The following is a 20,355-nucleotide window of genomic DNA, read 5'->3' as shown; positions in this document are numbered from 1 at the left end:
GTTGTTCCTATTATTTTCCAGTTCATGTTGTGGAAATTAGTATTGAGTTATAAAGGCCATAAATCATATTGAAGTAAAGTATTAAATTGTGAAATATTATTCTATTGAGTTGTTCACTCCCGGATATTTTTGTTAAGATTTGTACACATTATGGTCGAGCCATGGGCTCCTTATTGTGGAAATTAATATATTGTTGATTTCTGTGGCAAGTTGTAATATTTGAGCACTTGATGTGCAATTTGTGATATGTTGTGATAATTGAGTACTTGAGGTGTAATTTATGAGATGTTGTGATATTGGCGCATGATATTGTTGAGAGGTTTGTTCGGGTGTTTGCACGAGGTTTCTGTCGTGCTATTGTTACTATTGATATATGCACATGTGGCGTGACAAGGCGGACTATATATGTGGGTTTGCGCATGTGGCGAGATAAGGCGAGAATATTATTATGCGCGTGCGGCGAGACAAGGCGGGCATTTACTTTATTATTGTGCACGTGGCGAGACAAGGCGGGCTATGTCAGGGATTGATTTGTGATGACTTGTGATGGCCTAAGGGCATTGTTGTTGTTGATATTTATGATTTGAGAGTACGAGGCGGTAACTCGGAAGTGCCCTTTTTGTTAATATTTCTCTATGGCTGCACTTGCCTTTGGTTATTTTATTTTTCCGTAATATATAAATTCCTGTGTTCTCCGTGATGTATTATTTGAATTAACATTAAATGTTTTGTATTTCTTGTAGTATTATGTTGGTTTTGACTTTTTCGTACGAGACTCTGAGGATTTGTATTTTTGGTTTGTACTTGTTCTTAATGATGAAGTTGTTTTAAATAAAAGAAATTACTATTATATTTTAATTTAATAAGTTTTATATCCAAATCAATAGCTTATCTGATACTTTATTTTAATTGAAATGTCATTTTCTTCACTCAAACTATTTCTAAAATAAACTCACTTCTTTATTAAATTCTTACTTGGTTTAAGAATTGTAACCTTATTTTATTGAAAATAAATTGATCGTGTAGATTTTACGTATTGATAAATTTGGCACGAGAGTTGTTCGTGCGGTTGTGACAGAGATATGGACACGAGGTGCCGTGAGAATATAAAAAGGGGCTGAGACCCGTAATTCTTATTATGATATAAGATATTTAATTGAAAGGATTTTCTTCCAAAGATTTTTATTCGAAAAAAAATAGTAGGTAAAAGGTGTATATTTTGAAGCACTTGATTAATTGGTTGTGATTGTGATCATTATTCGTTTGAGCAATATTTATGGTGTTCTTGCTGCCTTGCTGTTTACATCACTAGTTGATTATTGTTGCTACCACTACTATTTATTTTTTATTATTTTTGTATGCTATATTGCACAAGTTATTTGACTAGTGAGTGTCTTGATTGTACCTCGTCACTACTCCACCGAGGTTAGTCTTGATACTTACTGGGTACTGACTGTGGTATACTCATACTATACTTCTGCACATTTTTGTGCTGAGCCAGGTAGTGTGGAGTCAGTTGACCGCTCGCTAGCAATACGGATCTTGCTGTGGAGACTCAAGGTAAATCTGTTGCTGCGTTCGCAGACTTCAGAGTCACCTTCTGATATTGTACTTGCACTGTTTTATCTCTACTTCAAACAATTGTATTTGTAGGCTTTCTAGTAACTCAGTAGAGCTTATGACTTGTACTACCGATTTTGGGATCGTAAATTATATAGAGATTTCTATTCCTTATTGTTAGATATCAGTAAAATATTATTATTAATTCAGTTAATGTTAGGCTTACCTAATTACTAAGACTAGGTGCCATCATGACATCTTACAGAGGAAATTTGGGTCGTGACTATAGTTAGAGGCGGACCCAAGATTTTATCTTAATTTTGGGTTTGAAAGTTTAGAACGATGACTTTAAGTGCTAATAATTGAATTCTAAACTTAATATTTGTACATATTTAATAAATATTCTAATATAAATATACTGTTTGAACAAAAATTATTGGGTTCGGCCGAATTCATAGACGGGTTTCTAGCTCCGCCCTAAGTATAGTAGTTGTTATTTTTATCAAATTACATCAAGTAATACTTAATGTATAAATTTATCTATGATTAATTTATAAATGGCTTAATTAAGGACCTTTTTATATAAATACTAGTTAATTGGCCGGTATTAAAACTCATTAAAGGGACACAAAGGAGGCAATCTCTCGGTGATGAAAATAGATAAAGGTCAAGAAGATTTTTCTTCATGTCCAATAGGAAACCAAACGACTTATCGGGCTCGTTGTTCTTGATTTACACCGCTACTTTCTCTATCGACTTTTCCCGAAAAGTGCCACTAACAGTAACCAACCAACAGTAAGCTTAAAACGGCGTTCAACGCCGTCATCGCTTTCCATATATTATACTATTACTAACTCTTAACACAGTCCTCTCAATTTCAGGGTATTACTTTGTACCTCAACTAAATAAAGTGAATCTTGGACACTCCTTTTATGGGCACTGAACAGTCTCTTAATTCTTTACTTGGTATGTCAGAAATGGATCTGCTACTTGGTCTTTAAGTTTAACCAGTGTTTGAGTAGCAGAAATCTTGGAAGTGAGTATTTTTTGGTTTTTGCAAATTAAAAATGAAGCAAAAAAAGGAGCTACTTCATAGACCCAAGTTGTTGAAATATGCTATATTGGGGATGATTGTGTTCTTGGGTTTGATTTGTCTGTACAATTGTTCTTTTATTGCTCCTGGTCTTCCTAGAGCGCGTGACCCTTTCGCTTTTGAAGATGGTTCTGATCCAGTCACTGGGATTTCACACTATAGGCGCGTGGACATGGATTTGGAAGATCAAGAACTGTCTCTTGAAGTTCCAAAAAGTATTCCTGTATGCATGTAATTCTGGATTTGTTATTTCTTCTTTTGTTGTTGTTGTTGTAAAGTTTGCATTAGTGTGATTTTGCTCAGTTTTTTTTTTTGATTTGCTTTCTTTGTTCTGTTCTCCCTTCTATCATTTATAGGTTTGTGATACAAGGTATTCCGAGTTGATACCCTGTCTTGACAGAAATTTGATATATCAATTGAGATTGAGGCTCAATTTGACTGTTATGGAGCATTATGAGAGGCATTGCCCCCCTCCTCAACGTCGTTACAACTGTCTTATCCCTCCTCCAGTTGGTTACAAGGTCAGTAATTGATTGCTTTTCACTAGTTAGCTGAGGTTCTTTTGTTAAGGGAAATGTACAAAAACCATGATCCTGAATTGGTTTACTACTTGTCCTCATGTGCATTACTGAGGTTACTTTTAGATATTGCTATTGTTTGTGTTTAGTTTTGATGCGAACGAAGTCCTTGTTAGATTTCCAGATCCCAATTAGATGGCCAGCTAGTAGAGACCAAGTGTGGAAAGCAAACATACCCCATACACATCTTGCACAGGAAAAGTCGGACCAAAATTGGATGGTTGTCGATGGAGACAAAATAAAATTCCCTGGTGGAGGAACACATTTCCATTATGGAGCGGACAAATACATTGCAGCAATTGCAGGGGTAATTAAGCTCGACTCTTTACTTATTGTTGCGGGATGATTCATTTATAGTTGCATAACAATTCAATGGTTTTGTATGTACTTGTGTAGATGCTCAAATTTCCTGGTGAAAAACTTAGCAATGGTGGAAACATAAGAAATGTTCTTGACGTTGGCTGTGGTGTTGCGAGCTTTGGAGCATATCTTCTTTCCCATGATATTATAGCTATGTCGCTTGCTCCTAATGATGTGCACGAGAATCAAATACAGTTTGCATTAGAAAGGGGAATCCCATCTGCACTAGGAGTCTTGGGCACCAAAAGACTACCTTATCCAAGCAGATCATTTGAGTTGGCACATTGTTCCCGTTGTAGAATCGATTGGCTCCAAAGAGACGGCATTCTTCTGTTGGAACTTGACAGATTGCTCAGACCGGGTGGTTACTTTGTGTACTCTTCACCTGAAGCTTATGCGCATGATGCTGAGAATCGAAGAATTTGGAATGCTATGTATGATCTACTTAGAAGAATGTGTTGGAGAGTTGTTTCAAGGAGAGACCAAACTGTGATATGGGCTAAACCTCTGAGTAACAGCTGTTATATGAAGAGAACTCCGGGGACCCAACCTCCCCTGTGCGTGTCTGGTGATGAACCCGATGAAGCTTGGAACGTACCGATGAAGGCTTGCATCACTCCTTACTCACCAAGTGAGTAGGCAACTGCTAATGGTTCATATTCTTTCAATCCAGTCTTGAATGGCTGGTCATATGTATCCTTCTGATAAGCTTTTCTGCTTATACTGTGCGTCAAAACCTGTTTTCCTCTGTGCATAATGTGTGACTATCTTAGAAGTGAGAACTCATAAAGAACTGTCATTCTTAGTAGCCGTGTCATTCTAATTCATCTACTTCCTGCGAGGAGATTATGCTTACTTATAATCTTCTTTAATCTGATAATCTTGCTATTATATGTTAATGAAGAGGTGCATAAGGAAAAAGGGACTGGACTATTACCTTGGCCAAAGAGGCTTACGGCTCCGCCACCTCGCTTGGAGGAAATTGGTGTCACTTTGGAGGAATTCCATAAAGACACTGTAAGTTTGTAAAATCAGAGGGAAGACAGAATTTCTGTTGGATTTCATTAAATGGTTTCTGTTTCTTGTTCAATTTGTCTGTTAGCTAATTAATATATGTATATACTTTTTCAGAGCGTATGGCATGACAGAGTGATTGACTATTGGAAGCAGATGAAGTCTGTTAGCCAAAAGAACTCATTTAGGAATGTCATGGACATGAACTCAAACCTCGGTGGGTTTGCAGCTGCACTAAAGGATAAGGACATTTGGGTGATGAACGTTGCTCCTGTTAACATGTCATCAAGAATGAAAACAATATATGATCGAGGCTTGATTGGAACAGTTCATGACTGGTGCGCCACTTTCCACTCTTTGGGACATTGTTCTCTTTGCACCCCTTTTCCCTGTTCCCATGGACAAGCATAATTATTGCTAATCTTTTGTGGCATATGGTCAGTCTACTGCTAACTGCCTACTATGCGCTCTTTGAAATCCAGATTTCTTTCTGATTATTTGCACATCAGTCATTGGAAATTGGCAGATTACCAGTGACTTGTGTAGCTTTTTTTTTTCTTTATAAATTTACAGAAGAGGAGCTTGAACTTTATATAATTCCTAAATTTGTGGATAAAAAAAATTGAAAATAAAAATTATGAAGAAGCTGCGAATGAAATATGCTAATCCCTCTTTGTTCTTCTTAAGTTTATACCCATTCCCCAGTTAAGACTTGATGTTCTTCTTTATAGATTATCTTTACTCGTATCTCTTTTTCCGCCATCTAGAAAGTCTCAGTATATTTGTTATTGACTTTAAACTTCCAGTGAAACAGAAATGAAATAACGTATACTTATATAAGTTGGACCTATAGGAGCTTTGGAACAGATCGAAATGGAAATCGAGAAAGAGTTCAACATTTTACTTATCTTTTGCTTTTGACTTTGATGAAATGACTATGGCAGGAAGCCTCAGGCTTTAAGCTATATGTGAAGGATTAGCTATAGGTATGCTCCACTATGAGAATGTATATAGTGTGATACACCTGCTTGATATCTATATTGCCACGTTCCATGATGTTGATTAGCCATGATTATATTTCCTATTACCAGCAGCCAATTAACTGAAGCCTTTGGTAGATATCCCAAGATTAGTATGTCTTTCCTTTTTAAAGCCTAAAAAGTGATGTCTTCCTTTTTGTTTTCATATGAAGCAGAACAGAAGCACAATTAGCTTAATACCTATGAACTAATAACTAACAGCAGGAAGGCCTTGTGTAAACAGTGCTTTCCAAGAAAAGGAGACTATTCATAACTACCATGAGAATTTGGTTGCAGTAATAAATAGTTTTGTAGCTTATATCATGATGTTTTTGTCATAATAATGAATTTGTTCGTCCTTTTATGTAAATGTACAACTCTTCTGCCTATATTTCCACGACCTTCCAGGTGCAGTGAAATATTAATTGTGTTACATGCCACATTGTGAAAATATTGATTGGATTTAGTCAAAGAGGTACTAGTTTAAGGAAAATGTTTCATATCAATATCTGAATAACACAAGACTATTATTTTGTGCTTAACATCTATGAAAGAGGTAAAGATCACATATAGACATCTATGAAAAGGTCAATCTTTTGAAATAACTCAATTTAGAAAGTAGGTCACGCCTATGGTATGGACAGCAAGGAGGAAACAGATAGAAGCATTTTTGTCATAGTCTCGCAATATATTCCTTCTAACTTGTGCCTTCAATTTGCTGAGGACTTACTATCATATATAATTAGGTGTGAGTCATTTTCAACGTACCCACGTACGTATGACCTACTTCATGCCTGGATGATCCTCTCGGAGACAGAAGATCGAGGCTGCAGCATTGAGGATCTGCTTATTGAGATGGACCGCATGCTACGGCCAGAAGGAGTCGTCATTATAAGGGACAAGCCTCATATAATAAACTCTGTAAGAAAATTCTTGACTGCACTAAAATGGGATGGATGGTCATCAGAGGTAGAACCGCGGACCGATGCTCTCTCCTTGAACGAAGAAAAAGTTTTAATCACAAGAAAGAAACTTTGGAAGGAGAAATTTACAATTTAATGATACTTTTTTGGTATGTATTTTTTCTTCACGAATGGACTTGTGATTCAGTTCTCCTCATTTCGATCATTGTTCAAAATGTAGCAGCGAGTCGTTGCCAGGATCTGGCCGAGGCATCCTGATGGCCAATGTGTTATATGTGTCTACTTCATCAATGACAATGTTGGGACTATCTTTCAATAGTTTTAACTGATTTTTGGTTTGGCAAATTCGGTGTGTTTCAGGAACGAAAGCTGGATTCCGGTTCTCTGTTTGATCACAAAAGATCAGTGTACTATCTGCAAAAGTGCAAACTTCTGATATACATCTGCAGAGGGAGGGGGGTTGGAGTTATGTTCTTTACAGCCATATTTTGTAGTTAATTTGGTCCATAAAAACTTAAAAAAATTATACATTCCCTAGAAATTGAAAAGTGGGTTGTTACATTTTTGAATTGTTGATATGAAGGTTCATTCTTGTTTTTATTATTCTAAATGAAAATCATTTCCAATTGCATCTGCCCTCTGTTATAATTTACGCAGTACAAAAAGGTTATTCTAGTTACAAGTATCATTTTTGCTATATCTGATCTGGATTGCCTATGTACTTTTCTTTGGGATATCTAAGTGCGAGTATCTGAAGTAATGTTCCTTTATTTGCATTGCAATCTATTTACAAAAATATTAGATGCTTTACAGAAGCACTTTAAATTGAACTCCAAGTTTCAATATACTTTTCCTCCTCCAAGTTTACATATAGAAGAAAATATGTATGACACTATTACTAATTAGGAATACTTTGTTTCCTTAAATACGTTTTTATTAACTATATTCTGAATGTTTTTAAATATAAAAATGTGATCTTATTTTATCTAGTTTTTGCAAATATGTAGTTTCAACGTAAAAAAATAAGAAACCGAGACACAAGTGCATTCACCTAGTTCCACCACGTTATTCTTTTCTGGACAAGAAGAGTATACATCTCAAATACGGTAATCAAAATCATCTATAACAAATTGCCAAAGCACCCTTAACTTTATATTTTCTTTATAATCGAGAAATTTCTAAGAATTAGTGGCGTATGATTCAAAACTTGACGAATAATGGGTCCCTCCCTTTATTCTTTTTCATTTAAGTACCAACCTTTTATTTTTGTCCATCGGTACATTTTATTGCTAGACCAAAGCCCTTTGAGGCAAAATGGGGCATATATAAGTGTTAAAATTAAATTCTCGTAAAAATAATGAAACGTGTCATGCTTTTATTTGTTTGGAAACATAAATTTGGTGGCCAAACTTTTCTAATATAGGGTATGTAGAATTGTAGATGCTAAATAATAAATAGTTGTCCAAAATAAGACGTGCAAATGAAAAATAGGTATCCAAAACAATACATGCAAGTGATAAATAGGTGACCAAAACAATTGCGATTTTCCCGCTCATTCAGTTTGCTTCTTCCTCAATTCACCACAAACCATAAGAAGAGCACCCACACAGAGTCGTCGCTCTTCTCTATCAATACCATTGCCACTCAACAGAGCTCCAATGAATACTAATTTCACCTATCGTTAAGCGGGAGGTACGTAAATTTCCATTTTGAGATGATTTCAGATTCCTTCAATATGACAACAACTAGCGTTTATACATCTGTACATTTGTTTTTTCATTGTCACCTATGCCATAATTTTTACCCGTTGGATTAGAAATTCTTCAGGATATCGTTTTTAGACCGTGTAACAATCTCCATGTAGACTTCATAATTTGAAGAGAAAAAGAAAAAACAATGAAGATTCAACCATCTTTCTTTTCTGGACTTGAGAAAGATCATATAGATAGAGTTTGAAATTGGAATAGTTGATTGATTGATTAAATTGAATTTCAATAGGATTAGAAACTCAGAGATCAATTCCGTTCATTTTTTCCATGACAAATGCCACTTGCATGCCCCAGTTAATTAATGAGACCTCTATTCATGTAGGATAGCCCGATGGATTCTCAAATGGCCTCTGCTTGGAAGAGCAGTGTCGAAAATCACTTTTCGCTTCAATCAAATGCTGCCCCGGACACTGCACAAGTGCCGTTGAAGGTACCTTTCGTTATTGGTAAGGCTCAACCCTCTCAGATTCAGGATTTAAATTTGATGGATTCAACCTTTATGGTTCTTACATTGAATAGATTGTAGTTTTGAAGTATGGTTTCAGCACTAATATGTATTGACGTTTAAGTAATGTTTCACATGTATACCTATCCACCATCAGAAAAATCCATCAAGTGTACGGTGCATCTGGCTATGACCCTCGTGTCTACTATCTTGGACTTGGAACTAAACACACACACACGCACGATTGCATTTTCTTTTCACGTAGGAATGCGTTGATTGGATAGGCCTACTCTATATTAAGTGCTATGAAGGAATTGAAAGGGCCAAAGGAGAAAGAAGAATTTTTTTTTTGTTCCTGTAGTTAAGTAACATGATTCGATGAGAAATAAAAGATGGGAGAGCTTGGCTTCTCCTTCCTTGCAGTTAAATCTGCAAATAAGCTAATGTCCATAGCTCAAATAGATGGATACAAGAGAATTCATGTACCCGAGCACAACTAGTTTGGGACTGATGTAAAGTTGATTGATTGATATCGATTAAAATAAGCTGATATTGACCCTTGTATGCCTGAGAATCTTTATGTCCGATTACTAGTATTTAATTTCTATCCATGCGTTTCTTATGATCATTTAAAATGATTAAAATTGTGAAGGTGTTGCTGGAGGGACTGCATCTGGCAAAACAACTGTTTGCAATATGATTATGTCACAGCTTCAGAATCAACGCGTCGTACTAATCAATCAAGTAATATCTTGCTCACTTCTTTTTCTGCTACTACTGTTTGGTATTCATAAGCACTCTCACTTTGTAATCTGAAAATTACCTCTTGATGTCCCATTAAATCATATTTATATGTCTTTCAACTGTAAACAATTGGTATTCTGGAAAGTTTTCATTCTTTTGTTATATGTAACTTTTCATCATCTTCTAACGCTTGATCAACCTAATTTCAACTTTCAGGAAGCATTTTATCATCCATTAACTGCAGAGCAGTTAGAGAAAGTTCACGACTACAACTTTGATCATCCTGGTAAGGAATTGATGTTTGAGGTTTCAAACTAGATTGTAAATATTGCTCGAATAAGTTCTCTATCTGTCACTTGCCCGTTTACATCATGCATTCTTTTTCAGATGCCTTTAACACTGAGCTTCTGCTATCATGTATGGAAAAATTAAAACATGGACAAGCAATTAGCATCCCCAATTATGATTTCAAGAGCCATAGAAGCATTGAAGCAGCCCGTGTGGTAATAAATTTTATCTTCTTGGCCACTGATTTGAGTTGTATAGTTCTTCTTAAGCAATCTGACATTACTGCAAAGCTTCTAATCATGAATCAAGTACCAGTCAGATTTTAGAACTGCTATCTGATGGCTGTGAATTTGTACATCTTAGCAATAAGTTACCTCCTGATTACATGGCTTGCAGTATATATACTGTTTGATGCTGCTGTTTTCTACTTCTAAATGATGGGAGCTGTATAACACATAGGAAAACCATACTTTGAGTCTAATAAAAAAGATGGAAAATCCATAACAATGCAACAGTTCACAGTTCAATCATGATTGCTGAAGCAGCTGGAGTCAGTTAGATGTATCAGCATACAGTATTTTCAATTATTATAGGCTTTTGTATTTTGCTTTTACAGCTTTACTTTAAAGTTCCAAACTTCAAACGCAGATGATTCTCTAGCACATTTCGTAATCAAATGCAGGTCAATCCCTCAGATGTCATCATTTTAGATGGAATTCTTATTCTACATGATCCTCGTGTACGTGAAATCATGAACATGAAGATCTTTGTTGATTCAGGTTCTTCTCTATTGGCCCTTAACATCCCTCGCTTATCCCCAAACAGGAAAGAGAAACAAGACAGCTGCTTACTTGATATTTTGTGGTTCACTCTTTACCCTTACTCTAGCTTTTGAAATTGGAAATCAAATTCTCTGATTTGAAATCCCTTTAGGACATATTTTCAATCTTCCATATTGCTCCCTAAACTGTTAATAAACCCATGAACGCAGACTCTGATGTGCGGCTGGCCAGGAGGATACGACGAGATACTGTTGAGAGGAACAGAAACATCCAATACGTGCTAGACCAAGTTAGCATTTTTTTTTTGCACTTAATGCTCCTTTATGGATTCTCTGTTGCTCCTAAATTGTATGGCAGGTTACCACGTTAGCAGTTCTTTTTCACTTGAGACTCCTTTTTGGTTTAGTAACCTGGAAAATAAGACAGTTTATCTGCTACAATAGGTTAAAATCTGCTAAAAGTGTAAATATTCTTTACAGTATCAGTAAAATTCATGAGAAATTAATGTACATCGTAATGGAAATTAGCCGTGCTTCTTTAGTAGTTCCTCATGCACTGCGTCACACAGGTCAAAGGTTAAGGAATGTTGTATAATGAGGTTCTTTTGGACCGTTAATTACACGGGCAATCTGCTATATGGTCCTGTAATTTACCTATGTTACCAAATTGGATGTCAATAGGGTCTGTTCTCCTAGTTAAACTATTTATTGTACGTGCCATATAAACAGAATACTGCTCTGTGTTTACCAATTCGACATTAGGTTGCAGTGACCTTTTTGATGACTCACCATACATTGGGTTCTGTATCTCTTGATTCATTAGTAATCTAATCTTTGATTTGTTTGGAAAGTTTAAATTTTTCAAGCTGACTGTGCTATCTGACATGCAGTATGCAAAATATGTTAAACCTGGTTTTGAGGACTTCATTCATCCAACAAAGAAATATGCTGATGTAATAATTCCACGAGGAGCAGATAATGATGTTGCAATCGACTTAATAGTTCAACATATTCGTACAAAGCTTGGACAGCACCACCTTTGCAAAATATATTCAAATGTATTTGTTATACATTCCACATTTCAGGTGTGCATCTCTTCAGATTCTCTTCTTGATCCTATTTCAGTTCAAGTACGGGTATGGTAAATTGCTTGACCTGTGCTTCAACATTCTTGAAGATCAAAGGTGAACAAGTTCCTTAATATTTGCCCTTTTGCTAGATGCGTGGGATGCACACGCTTGTACGAAATGCAAAAACAACCAAGCATGACTTTGTTTTTTATGCTGACCGCCTTATACGATTGGTATGATCGTTTTATCTTATGTCAATGAATTCTCTTTCAACCATGTAGTGAAACACGTTCTTTTTACTCATGTTTGAGGTTGTGGAGCATGGTCTTGGTCATCTTCCTTTTACTGAGAAGCAGATAACCACTCCTACAGGTAGGTCACTTTGCTATTATCATTTGCTTCCACTTAAACAGAAAGTTAGCCCATCAAGTCTAGGGAGGTGGGAGATGTTCTCACACGAGTTTAAATTTCACTGATGTTTAAAAAATATTTGCACAATCAGATATCGTCCACACTAAATATGGTGCACATATATGGAATTGACTTTAAGTTATATTTGTTAGGATCGGGAACCCGGGTAGTGCAGAATTTAGCCAACCAACGATATAATGATAATAACAAAGATAATGGAAGGTGATAATAACGGCAATTAAAGAATATAAAGAAGACACAAATTTAACGTGGTTCGGTCAAGGTGACCTACGTCCACAAGCGGAGAGAAGCAATTTCACTATACCAACAAGAGTACAAAAGAGAGTACAAAATTAGAGTAAATACTCTAATTAATCCCAAATACCCCAAGAGAATAACCTCACAAGATCACTCCAAAGAAAAGGTTCACACAAGTGTTTCCCAACACTCACTCTCTTCCAAAATACTCTATAATGAAATAAAGGAGGAGAAAGAAAGACAAGAGTAAAAATCTCTTGAATTGGTGTGTTTACAAATGAGGAAAAACTCCTCTATTTATAGCAAGAAATCCTTAGCCTAATAATGGATATTATGTCATGGCAAATGTCATGATCCACAAATTTGTTATAATGGATATTATGTCATGACAAATGTCATGAACCACAAATTTGTTATAATGTATATTATGTCATGGCAAATGTCATGAAAATTTGGCCATATTACAAATCTCCACCTTGGCCTAATTTCGGTTTATATATAGTAAATTTGCTCCACCTTCTCCGCAAAAAAACCCAATAGGCAAAATCATTCTTCATAAATGCCAATCAAGTTCAGGCAAAGCTTGAACTTGGACACTAGAAGAGGTTTTGTAAACATGTCAGCAGGATTGTCTCTAGTGTTGATCTTCTGAACAGAGACTTTTCTTTCAGCAATGGTTTCTCGGATGAAATGATACTTTATATCAATGTGCTTCGTCCTCTCATGACACATTTGATCTTTAGTCAAGTGAATGGCACTTTGACTATCATAGAAAATGGTAATACCACTTTGGTGTAAACTGAGTTCCGCAAATAGACCCTTCAACCATAAAGCTTCTTTGATCGCCTCGGTCACTGCCATATATTCTGCTTCGGTAGTAGATAAAGCTACTACATGTTGTAATGTAGCTTTCCAACTAATAGCGCAACCACCGATGCAAAATACATAGCCCTGTCAGGGATCTTCTTTTGTCAAGATCACCTGCATAATCTGAGTCTACAAAACCAACCAAAGTGTTAGTATTTCTCCCAAACTCCAAACATGTGTTTGAAGTACCTCGCAAGTATCTGAGAATCCATTTCACAGCATGCCAATGTGCTTTACCAGGGCAAGCCATATACCGGCTTACCAAGCTCACTGCTTGTGAAATGCCTGGACGTGTGCAAACCATTGCATACATAATACTGCCGACTGCACTGGAATAAGGAACCTGTGCCATGTACCTCTCTTCTTCCTCTGACTGCGGGAACTGAGCAGCTGATAACTTAAAATGAGCAGCAAGAGGGGTACTAACTGGTTTAGCATCTTTCATGCCAAACCTCTCCAAGACTTTCTCCAAGTACTTCTTCTGGGTCAGAAATAGCCTGTTGGCTTTTCGATCTCTTTTGATCTCCATGCCAAGGATTTTCTTAGCTGCTCCCAAATCATTCATCTCAAATTCACTTTTCAGCTGACTTTTCAAATTGTGAATTTCTGTTAAATCCTTAGTAGCAATGCGCATGTCATCAACATATAATAATAGGTACACAAATGAACCATCAGTTAACTTCCGGAAGTAAACACAACTATCATACATGCTCCTCGAATAACCATGTCCCAACATAAATGAATCAAACCTTTTATACCATTGTCTTGGAGACTGCTTTAATCCGTACAAGGATTTATTCAACAAGCAAACATGATCTTCTTTTCCTTCAATTTCAAATCCTTCGGGTTGATGCATGTATATTTGTTCCTCAAGTTTGCCATGTAAGAAAGCTGTCTTAACATCAAGTTGTTCTAATTCCAAATCATACATGGCAACGAAGGCAAGCAAGACACGAATAGAGCTATGTTTAACAACAGGTGAGAAAATATCATTAAAATCAACTCCTTGTACCTGACTATAGCCCTTTGCAACTAATCGTGCCTTATACCTCGCATCTTCAACCTCTGGAATGCCATCCTTTTTCTTGAAGACACATTTGCAACCAACAATTCTTTTTCCTGATGGCGGCTTCACAAGAGACCAAGTACCATTCTTGTGGAGAGACTCAATTTCTTCATTCATTGCAATCAGCCACCTGGCTGAGTCAGCACCAGAAACTGCTTCTGAATATTTTGATGGTTCTCCAATTTCTTCAGTTTCCTGTGAAACTGAAAAAGCAAATGCAACATAATCTCCAAACCTTAATGGTTGTTTATCTTCTCTTCTTGGTCTATGTTTGGCTATAGAATACTCCTCTTCTTCTGGTTCAACTTCAGGAGTCTCAACTTCAGGAATTTCAGCTTCTGTCTCAACTTCAGGAGTTTCAACTGTATTTTGCTCCAAAGTTGACGAGCTTGGCTCAGAAGGAATGCCAATCTCAATCTTCACCTGGTTCTGTGTACTCTTTCCTTTATCTGTATTACAAGAACTAGAAGACTCTTTTCTAGAATGTAACATAGAGGATTCATCAAAAGTTACATCTCTGCTAATTATAAATTTTGGTGCCATGGGATCAGGATACCATAGTCGGTATCCTTTCACCCCAGATGCATACCCAAGGAAAATGCACTTTTTAGCCCTTGGCTCTAATTTTCCATCATTTACATGCATGTATGCAGGGCAACCAAATATCTTTAAATCAGAACAATTAGCAGGAGTACCTGACCACATTTCCTCTGGAGTCTTAAAGTTCAAAGGTGCAGAAGGAGCTCGGTTGACAATATAACAAGCTGTAGAGATAGCTTCTGCCCAAAAGGCGTTTGTCAACCCAGCATTTGAAATCATGCAACGAGCCCTTTCCAAAAGAGTTCTATTCATCCTTTCTGCCACACCATTTTGCTGAGGTGTCATTCTCACAGTACGATGTCGAGCAATTCCTTCATTCTTGCAAAATTCATTGAATTCATCATTACAAAATTTCAAGCCATTATCTATTCTAAGCCGCTTAACCTGTTTTCCTGTTTGCTTCTCAATCAAAACTTTCCATTGTTTGAAATTTAAGAAAACATCACTTTTATTTTTCAGGAAATAAACCCAAACTTTCCTTGAATAATCATCAATGAAAGTTAACATATACGTGGCACCACCTTTTGATGGGGTACGTGAAGGACCTCAAAGATCTGAATGAATGTAATCCAAAGTACCTTTTGTTCTATGAATCGCTGGAGATTTGAAGCTGACTCTTTTATTCTTCCCGAACACACAGTGTTCACAGAACTCCATATTTTCGGTACTTTGGCCACATGAGAGACCTCTTTTACTGAGGATGGAAAGACCTTTTTCACTCATATGCCCCAATCGCATATGCCACAATTTGGTGATGTCAGAATCTGATTTATCTGATATTGAAACTGCAGCAGCACGTGTAACAGTAGATCCCAAAAGAGTATACAACGTACTAGATCTGCGTGCTTTCATGATCACAAGAGCACCATGAGAAATTTTCAGAACTCCACCTTCACCTGTGTACTTGCACCCAAGAGATTCTAGAGTGCCCAAAGAGATGAGATTTTTCTTCAAGTCAGGAACATGTCTAACATCGGTGAGAGTTCTCACCACACCATCGTGCATTTTGATTCGGACTGTACCTTTTCCAATAACTTTGCAGGCAGCATTGTTGCCCATCAAGACAACTCCACCTCCAATAGATTCATATGTGGTAAATAAATCCCGACTGGGACACATATGATAAGAACAACCCGAATCTAAAATCCACTCATTGTTAGATTTGAAACTATTATTAGTTGCTAAAAAAATAGTTCCCTCAGTCTCATCAGCAGCTACACTTGCTTCGACAGTGTCAGTATTTTTATGCTCATTTTTCTTTTTTGTATGCTTTTCTTTGTTTTTCAATTTAAAGCATTCAGAAATAATATGACCTTTCTTATGACAAAATTTGCACATGACATTTCTGTATCTGGATTTTGACCTTGATTTAGGTTTCTCTCTACTTGAATCTTTCTTATTGGATCTACCTCTTATGAATAAGCCTTTCCCTTGGTTCCCACTAGTTTCTCCAGTAATATCTCTATCTATTTGTTCTTTTGATTTCAAAATAGATTTGATATCTTTATAAGAGATATTACCCTTTCCATAAAGCATAGTATCTCTTATATGTTTAAACGATTGAGGTAAGGAAACAAGCAATAACACAGCTTGATCCTCATCTTTGATTTCAGCATCTATGTTACTTAAATCCATAAGAAGAGAATCAAAAGTATCAAGATGAGTAAGTATAGAGGTACCTTCAGCCATACGAAAAGTGTAGAGTTTTTGCTTTAGGTAAAGTCTGTTTTCTACTGTTCTTTTCATATATAGGGCTTTAAGCTTTTCCCATATGCCTTTGGCTGAGCTTTCTGCTGCAATTTCACGCAAAACCTCATTTGAAAGATTTAAAATAATACATGCTTTTGCCTTTTTGTCTATGACGGCAAACTCCTCATCCGTCATTTTATCCGGCATCTTCTCCTTTCCTTGCAATGCCAAATCTAAGCCATCCTGAATTAGGATAGCTTCCATCTTTAATTGCCACATTTCGAAGTTTGCACTTCGGTCAAATTTCTCAACATAAGACTTTGTTAGAGTTATTTTGGCTATTTAAACTAACCCGGTTAGATCTGGCTCTGATACTAATTTGTTAGGATCGGGAACCCGGGTAGTGCGGAATTTAGCCAAACAACGGTATAATGACAATAACAAAGACAATGGAAGGTGATAATAACGGCAATTAAAGAATATAAAGAAGACACAAATTTAACGTGGTTTGGTCAAGGTGACCTACGTCCATAAGCGGAGAAAAGCAATTTCACTATACCAACAAGAGTACAAAAGAGAGTATAAAATTAGAGTAAATACTCTAATTAATCCCAAATACCCCAAGAGAATAACCTCACAAGATCACTCCAAAGAAAAGGTTCACACAAGTGTTTCCCAACACTCACTCTCTTACAAAATACTCTATAATGAAATAAAGGAGGAGAAAGAAAGACAAGAGTAAAAATCTCTTGAATTGGTGTGTTTACAAATGAGGAGAAACTCCTCTATTTATAGCAAGAAATCCTTAGCCTAATAATGGATATTATGTCATGGCAAATGTCATGATCCACAAATTTGTTATAATGGATATTATGTCATGACAAATGTCATAAAAATTTGGCCATATTACAATATTAAACCGTGTAAATAGCCGGATACAGCAGGTTATGATTTTATTTTCTAGGTTATCATATTAGGCTTGCTATACAGAGTTACATGTTGTTATAGATGAAAAACCCTATGCACTATGGTGTACAAAACTTAAACTCATAGGAATCTGCTGAAAAAATTGTCTTTCCCTCTTTTGCAGGATCTGTTTACAGTGGTGTCGTTTTCTGTAAAAGCTTGTGTGGAGTGTCGATCATTAGAAGGTATTCATTATTTCTATTATAGTATGGGTAGAATTTCCAGCATACAATTAAGAATTCTGTTTCATGTTACACACCAGTTCTCAAGAGTGTAGCCTGTCATTTAAGTACATCTTCCATTGTAGTAGTAATAAACATCAGTAATTGAAACTGAAAGTTGACATGGTTACCTTGGATCAGTGGAGAAAGCATGGAAAATGCATTGAGGGCTTGCTGCAAGGGAATCAAAATCGGCAAAATTTTAATCCACAGGGAGGGTAAAAGTGGCAGGCAGGTCAGTCAACCAAATTCAAGTTTAATTGCATTTTCTCATTCCCCCGTCCTCGTTGTTCTCAAAATCCCCAGAACAAGAGAAAATGTACCTGTAAAAAAGTTGATCTGCAAAAAGAATTCCGCCAATATCATTCTAGGGAAAACAATAAAGCCAAAAATCTGACTGCATTATGCATCATTAGATACAGTCAGACATCTCTATAACAACATCCTTATATAACAACACTTCACTATAAAAGCCAAGCTTTTCCGGAACCAATTTTCATGTTATGTTATAATATATGCTCTCTATAACAACACTTTGCTATAACATCCAAAAATATTCGGAACAAACGAGGTTGTTACAGAGATGTTTGACTGTATCTGCACATTCACCAAGAGCAATAAAGAAATGTAGTCAAATAATAAAATGTAGGGTGATCTATACATTTAAGAGCGGCGGAGAAGAGTAAATTGTTGCATCAGGTTTCTGTATCATGTGTTGTCTGTTTTCTGCTCTCATAACATGCCTTTATAAGTCAAACAAGTACAGTCAGACCTCTGTATAATAATATCCTTATATAACAATAAGTACAGTCAGACCTCTATATAACAACATCCTTATATAACAACAAGTACAGTCAGACCTCTATATAACAATATCCTTATATAACAACACTTCACTATAAAAACCAAGCTTTTCCGGAACCAGTTTTCATGTTATGTTATAATATATGCTCTATAACAGCACTTCGCTATAACATCCAAAAATATTCGGAACAAACGAGACTGTTATAGAGAGGTTTGACTGTATGCCTATTCGTGGTAGACATGCCTCCAAATTAAGACATTGTATCTATTAGTACTATAATGTAAATATCTCGAATTTTAAACAAATAAAAAGTTAGTTTTGTTATTAACTGCGCAACCTTTTGTTTGGACTTGAAGACTGAAGTCGAGTTCTAAATAAACCTCAAAGCTTTAAAGCAAGATAGCAAGGTTATTTTCTTTAAAAGAAGTCATCATCTTTTAAATGGAGTAATTGCTAAGCACCTTTATAATATGAATTCTATTTTGTCCAGAAAACAAAGCACGCCTTTATAAAGTGGTTGAAAGAGTTGTTTCCAATCCATACAGACAATTTCTCCTCATTCACACTTGTACTTTGACTTGCACTTTTAAAATCTCCAACAACAAAGAGCTTAATAGCAGGACATATAGAAAAATGCAGTTTCTTACCGATCCCAGCAACATTACAGTTGATCTACGAGAAGCTACCAAAAGATATTGCAAGTCGCCATGTTTTGCTGCTTGATCCAGTACTAGCTACAGGTTGGAAATGCTTTGCTTTCCGTCAATCAATAAATTCCTGAATAACTTTGTCTACTAATCAATGAATTGTTAATTACTGTCCAGGGAATTCTGCAGTGAAAGCTATTTCTGTGCTTCTTAGCAAAGGTGTACCAGAGTCTAACATCATTTTCTTAAACCTGATATCAGTGAGTAATCGTATTCAACAATTGCAAAAGTCAAAACCCATAGTATTTTGTTTCAGATAGTTTACCATTGTACTTCTTCCAGTCCTTCTGTCTTTTATGATTTTTGAACACCCCTTAAGAAAGACGTTTAGTAGCATTAATCATAAGAGTATTTGTTCCAAACTACCCTTTGCCTCACTTTAAACATCTCACTTAATTAACAATCCATTAATTATATCAGTAATATGACTTCTTTGTTTTTCTAAAACGGAAGTAGTTTGACACAAATTTAGTTGCCAAAATGACGAGTATTTGGACCAGAGGGAGTATTTTGTGTCAGATAGTTTTGAACATATTACTTAATTAATCATGCAGGCCCCCGAGGGATTACATGCTGTATGCAACAAATTCCCAAGATTGAAGATTGTAACATCAGAGATTGACACAACTCTTAACAAGGACCTCCACGTGATTCCTGGTATGGGTGAATTTGGAGACCGTTATTTTGGTACTGGTAGTCGAGTTACTCCTCCATAGATTCAGCCATGCAAGTTCTGTCCCTCTTTTATTCAGGGATGGATTTCTACTCATAATCGAAATGTGGGTTAGTCTTAATTGACAGTTTAGAAAGATATCGCGCTTTGCCCCCTTTTCTTTTAATTAGAAAGAGCAAGATTTTACTTATTCGAGGGGATGAAAGACAAATAAAGGATCATGAGATTTTATGATAAGAGAGATATCCGTGAGGCATGACCATAGAGTTGTAATTAGAAGTTCTTGCATTTCGCAATACTATTGTTGCACCTGCTTTGAGAATGTGTATATACCTTCTGTAAGTTCTCTTTTTATGTTTGATTTTAACAGCATAGTTCTCTTTTTAAAGATCTATTTTTCCTCTTCGTTCCTGTCATCCCTCAAGTTTAAAACAACCATCCCCGAGTA

General features: G+C 36.1%; 2 protein-coding genes across 8 annotated transcripts; both read left to right on the top strand.

The window, feature by feature from the left end:
* Window positions 1-2,198: 2,198 nt before the first annotated feature.
* Window positions 2,199-7,173, top strand: LOC107792773 (putative methyltransferase PMT9). 5 transcript variants are annotated; one of them, XM_016615005.2, is made up of 8 exons: window positions 2,199-2,876; window positions 3,010-3,174; window positions 3,356-3,538; window positions 3,628-4,222; window positions 4,496-4,608; window positions 4,723-4,943; window positions 6,371-6,696; window positions 6,908-7,173. In XM_016615005.2, exons 1-7 carry the CDS (start codon window positions 2,628-2,630, stop codon window positions 6,681-6,683), a joined length of 1,839 nt encoding a protein of 612 aa, XP_016470491.1. In that variant the 5' UTR covers window positions 2,199-2,627; the 3' UTR covers window positions 6,684-6,696; window positions 6,908-7,173. The 5 variants fall into 5 exon arrangements, with proteins under 5 accessions (XP_016470491.1, XP_016470490.1, XP_016470493.1 ...); XM_075234431.1 differs by having other exon boundaries at window positions 2,258-2,868; XM_016615004.2 differs by having other exon boundaries at window positions 6,371-7,173.
* A 921-nt stretch (window positions 7,174-8,094) lies between these two features.
* Window positions 8,095-20,295, top strand: LOC107792772 (uridine kinase-like protein 5). 3 transcript variants are annotated; one of them, XM_075234430.1, is made up of 15 exons: window positions 8,096-8,239; window positions 8,644-8,762; window positions 9,414-9,505; window positions 9,722-9,791; window positions 9,893-10,008; window positions 10,476-10,572; window positions 10,785-10,864; window positions 11,465-11,659; window positions 11,794-11,877; window positions 11,956-12,016; window positions 17,626-17,686; window positions 17,864-17,957; window positions 19,195-19,267; window positions 19,352-19,434; window positions 19,789-20,295. In XM_075234430.1, exons 2-15 carry the CDS (start codon window positions 8,648-8,650, stop codon window positions 19,948-19,950), a joined length of 1,383 nt encoding a protein of 460 aa, XP_075090531.1. In that variant the 5' UTR covers window positions 8,096-8,239; window positions 8,644-8,647; the 3' UTR covers window positions 19,951-20,295. The 3 variants fall into 3 exon arrangements, 2 of the variants coding, with proteins under 2 accessions (XP_075090531.1, XP_075090530.1); XM_075234429.1 differs by having other exon boundaries at window positions 8,099-8,239; window positions 8,639-8,762; XR_012701270.1 differs by lacking the exon at window positions 19,789-20,295 and having other exon boundaries at window positions 8,095-8,239; window positions 8,639-8,762; window positions 19,018-19,267; window positions 19,352-19,427.
* Window positions 20,296-20,355: the final 60 nt, after the last annotated feature.

Source organism: Nicotiana tabacum, chromosome 17, assembly GCF_000715075.1.
Source record: "Nicotiana tabacum cultivar K326 chromosome 17, ASM71507v2, whole genome shotgun sequence".
NCBI lineage: Eukaryota > Viridiplantae > Streptophyta > Magnoliopsida > Solanales > Solanaceae > Nicotiana > Nicotiana tabacum.
The sequence above is the reverse complement of the archived record's forward strand: the minus strand, read 5'-3'. Positions and strand labels throughout refer to the sequence as shown.

Excerpts from the sequence above, each read along its gene's own strand:
- LOC107792773 (XM_016615005.2), top strand. The coding sequence starts at position 2,628 with ATGAAGCAAAAAAAGGAGCTACTTCATAGACCCAAGTTGTTGAAATAT. Across the intron at positions 2,877-3,009 it reads AAGTTCCAAAAAGTATTCCT|GTTTGTGATACAAGGTATTC; the intron begins GTATGCATGTAA and ends TATCATTTATAG. Across the intron at positions 4,944-6,370 it reads ATTGGAACAGTTCATGACTG|GTGTGAGTCATTTTCAACGT; the intron begins GTGCGCCACTTT and ends ATATATAATTAG.
- LOC107792772 (XM_075234430.1), top strand. The coding sequence starts at position 8,648 with ATGGATTCTCAAATGGCCTCTGCTTGGAAGAGCAGTGTCGAAAATCAC. Across the intron at positions 8,763-9,413 it reads GAAGGTACCTTTCGTTATTG|GTGTTGCTGGAGGGACTGCA; the intron begins GTAAGGCTCAAC and ends AAAATTGTGAAG. Across the intron at positions 17,958-19,194 it reads AGGGTAAAAGTGGCAGGCAG|TTGATCTACGAGAAGCTACC; the intron begins GTCAGTCAACCA and ends GCAACATTACAG.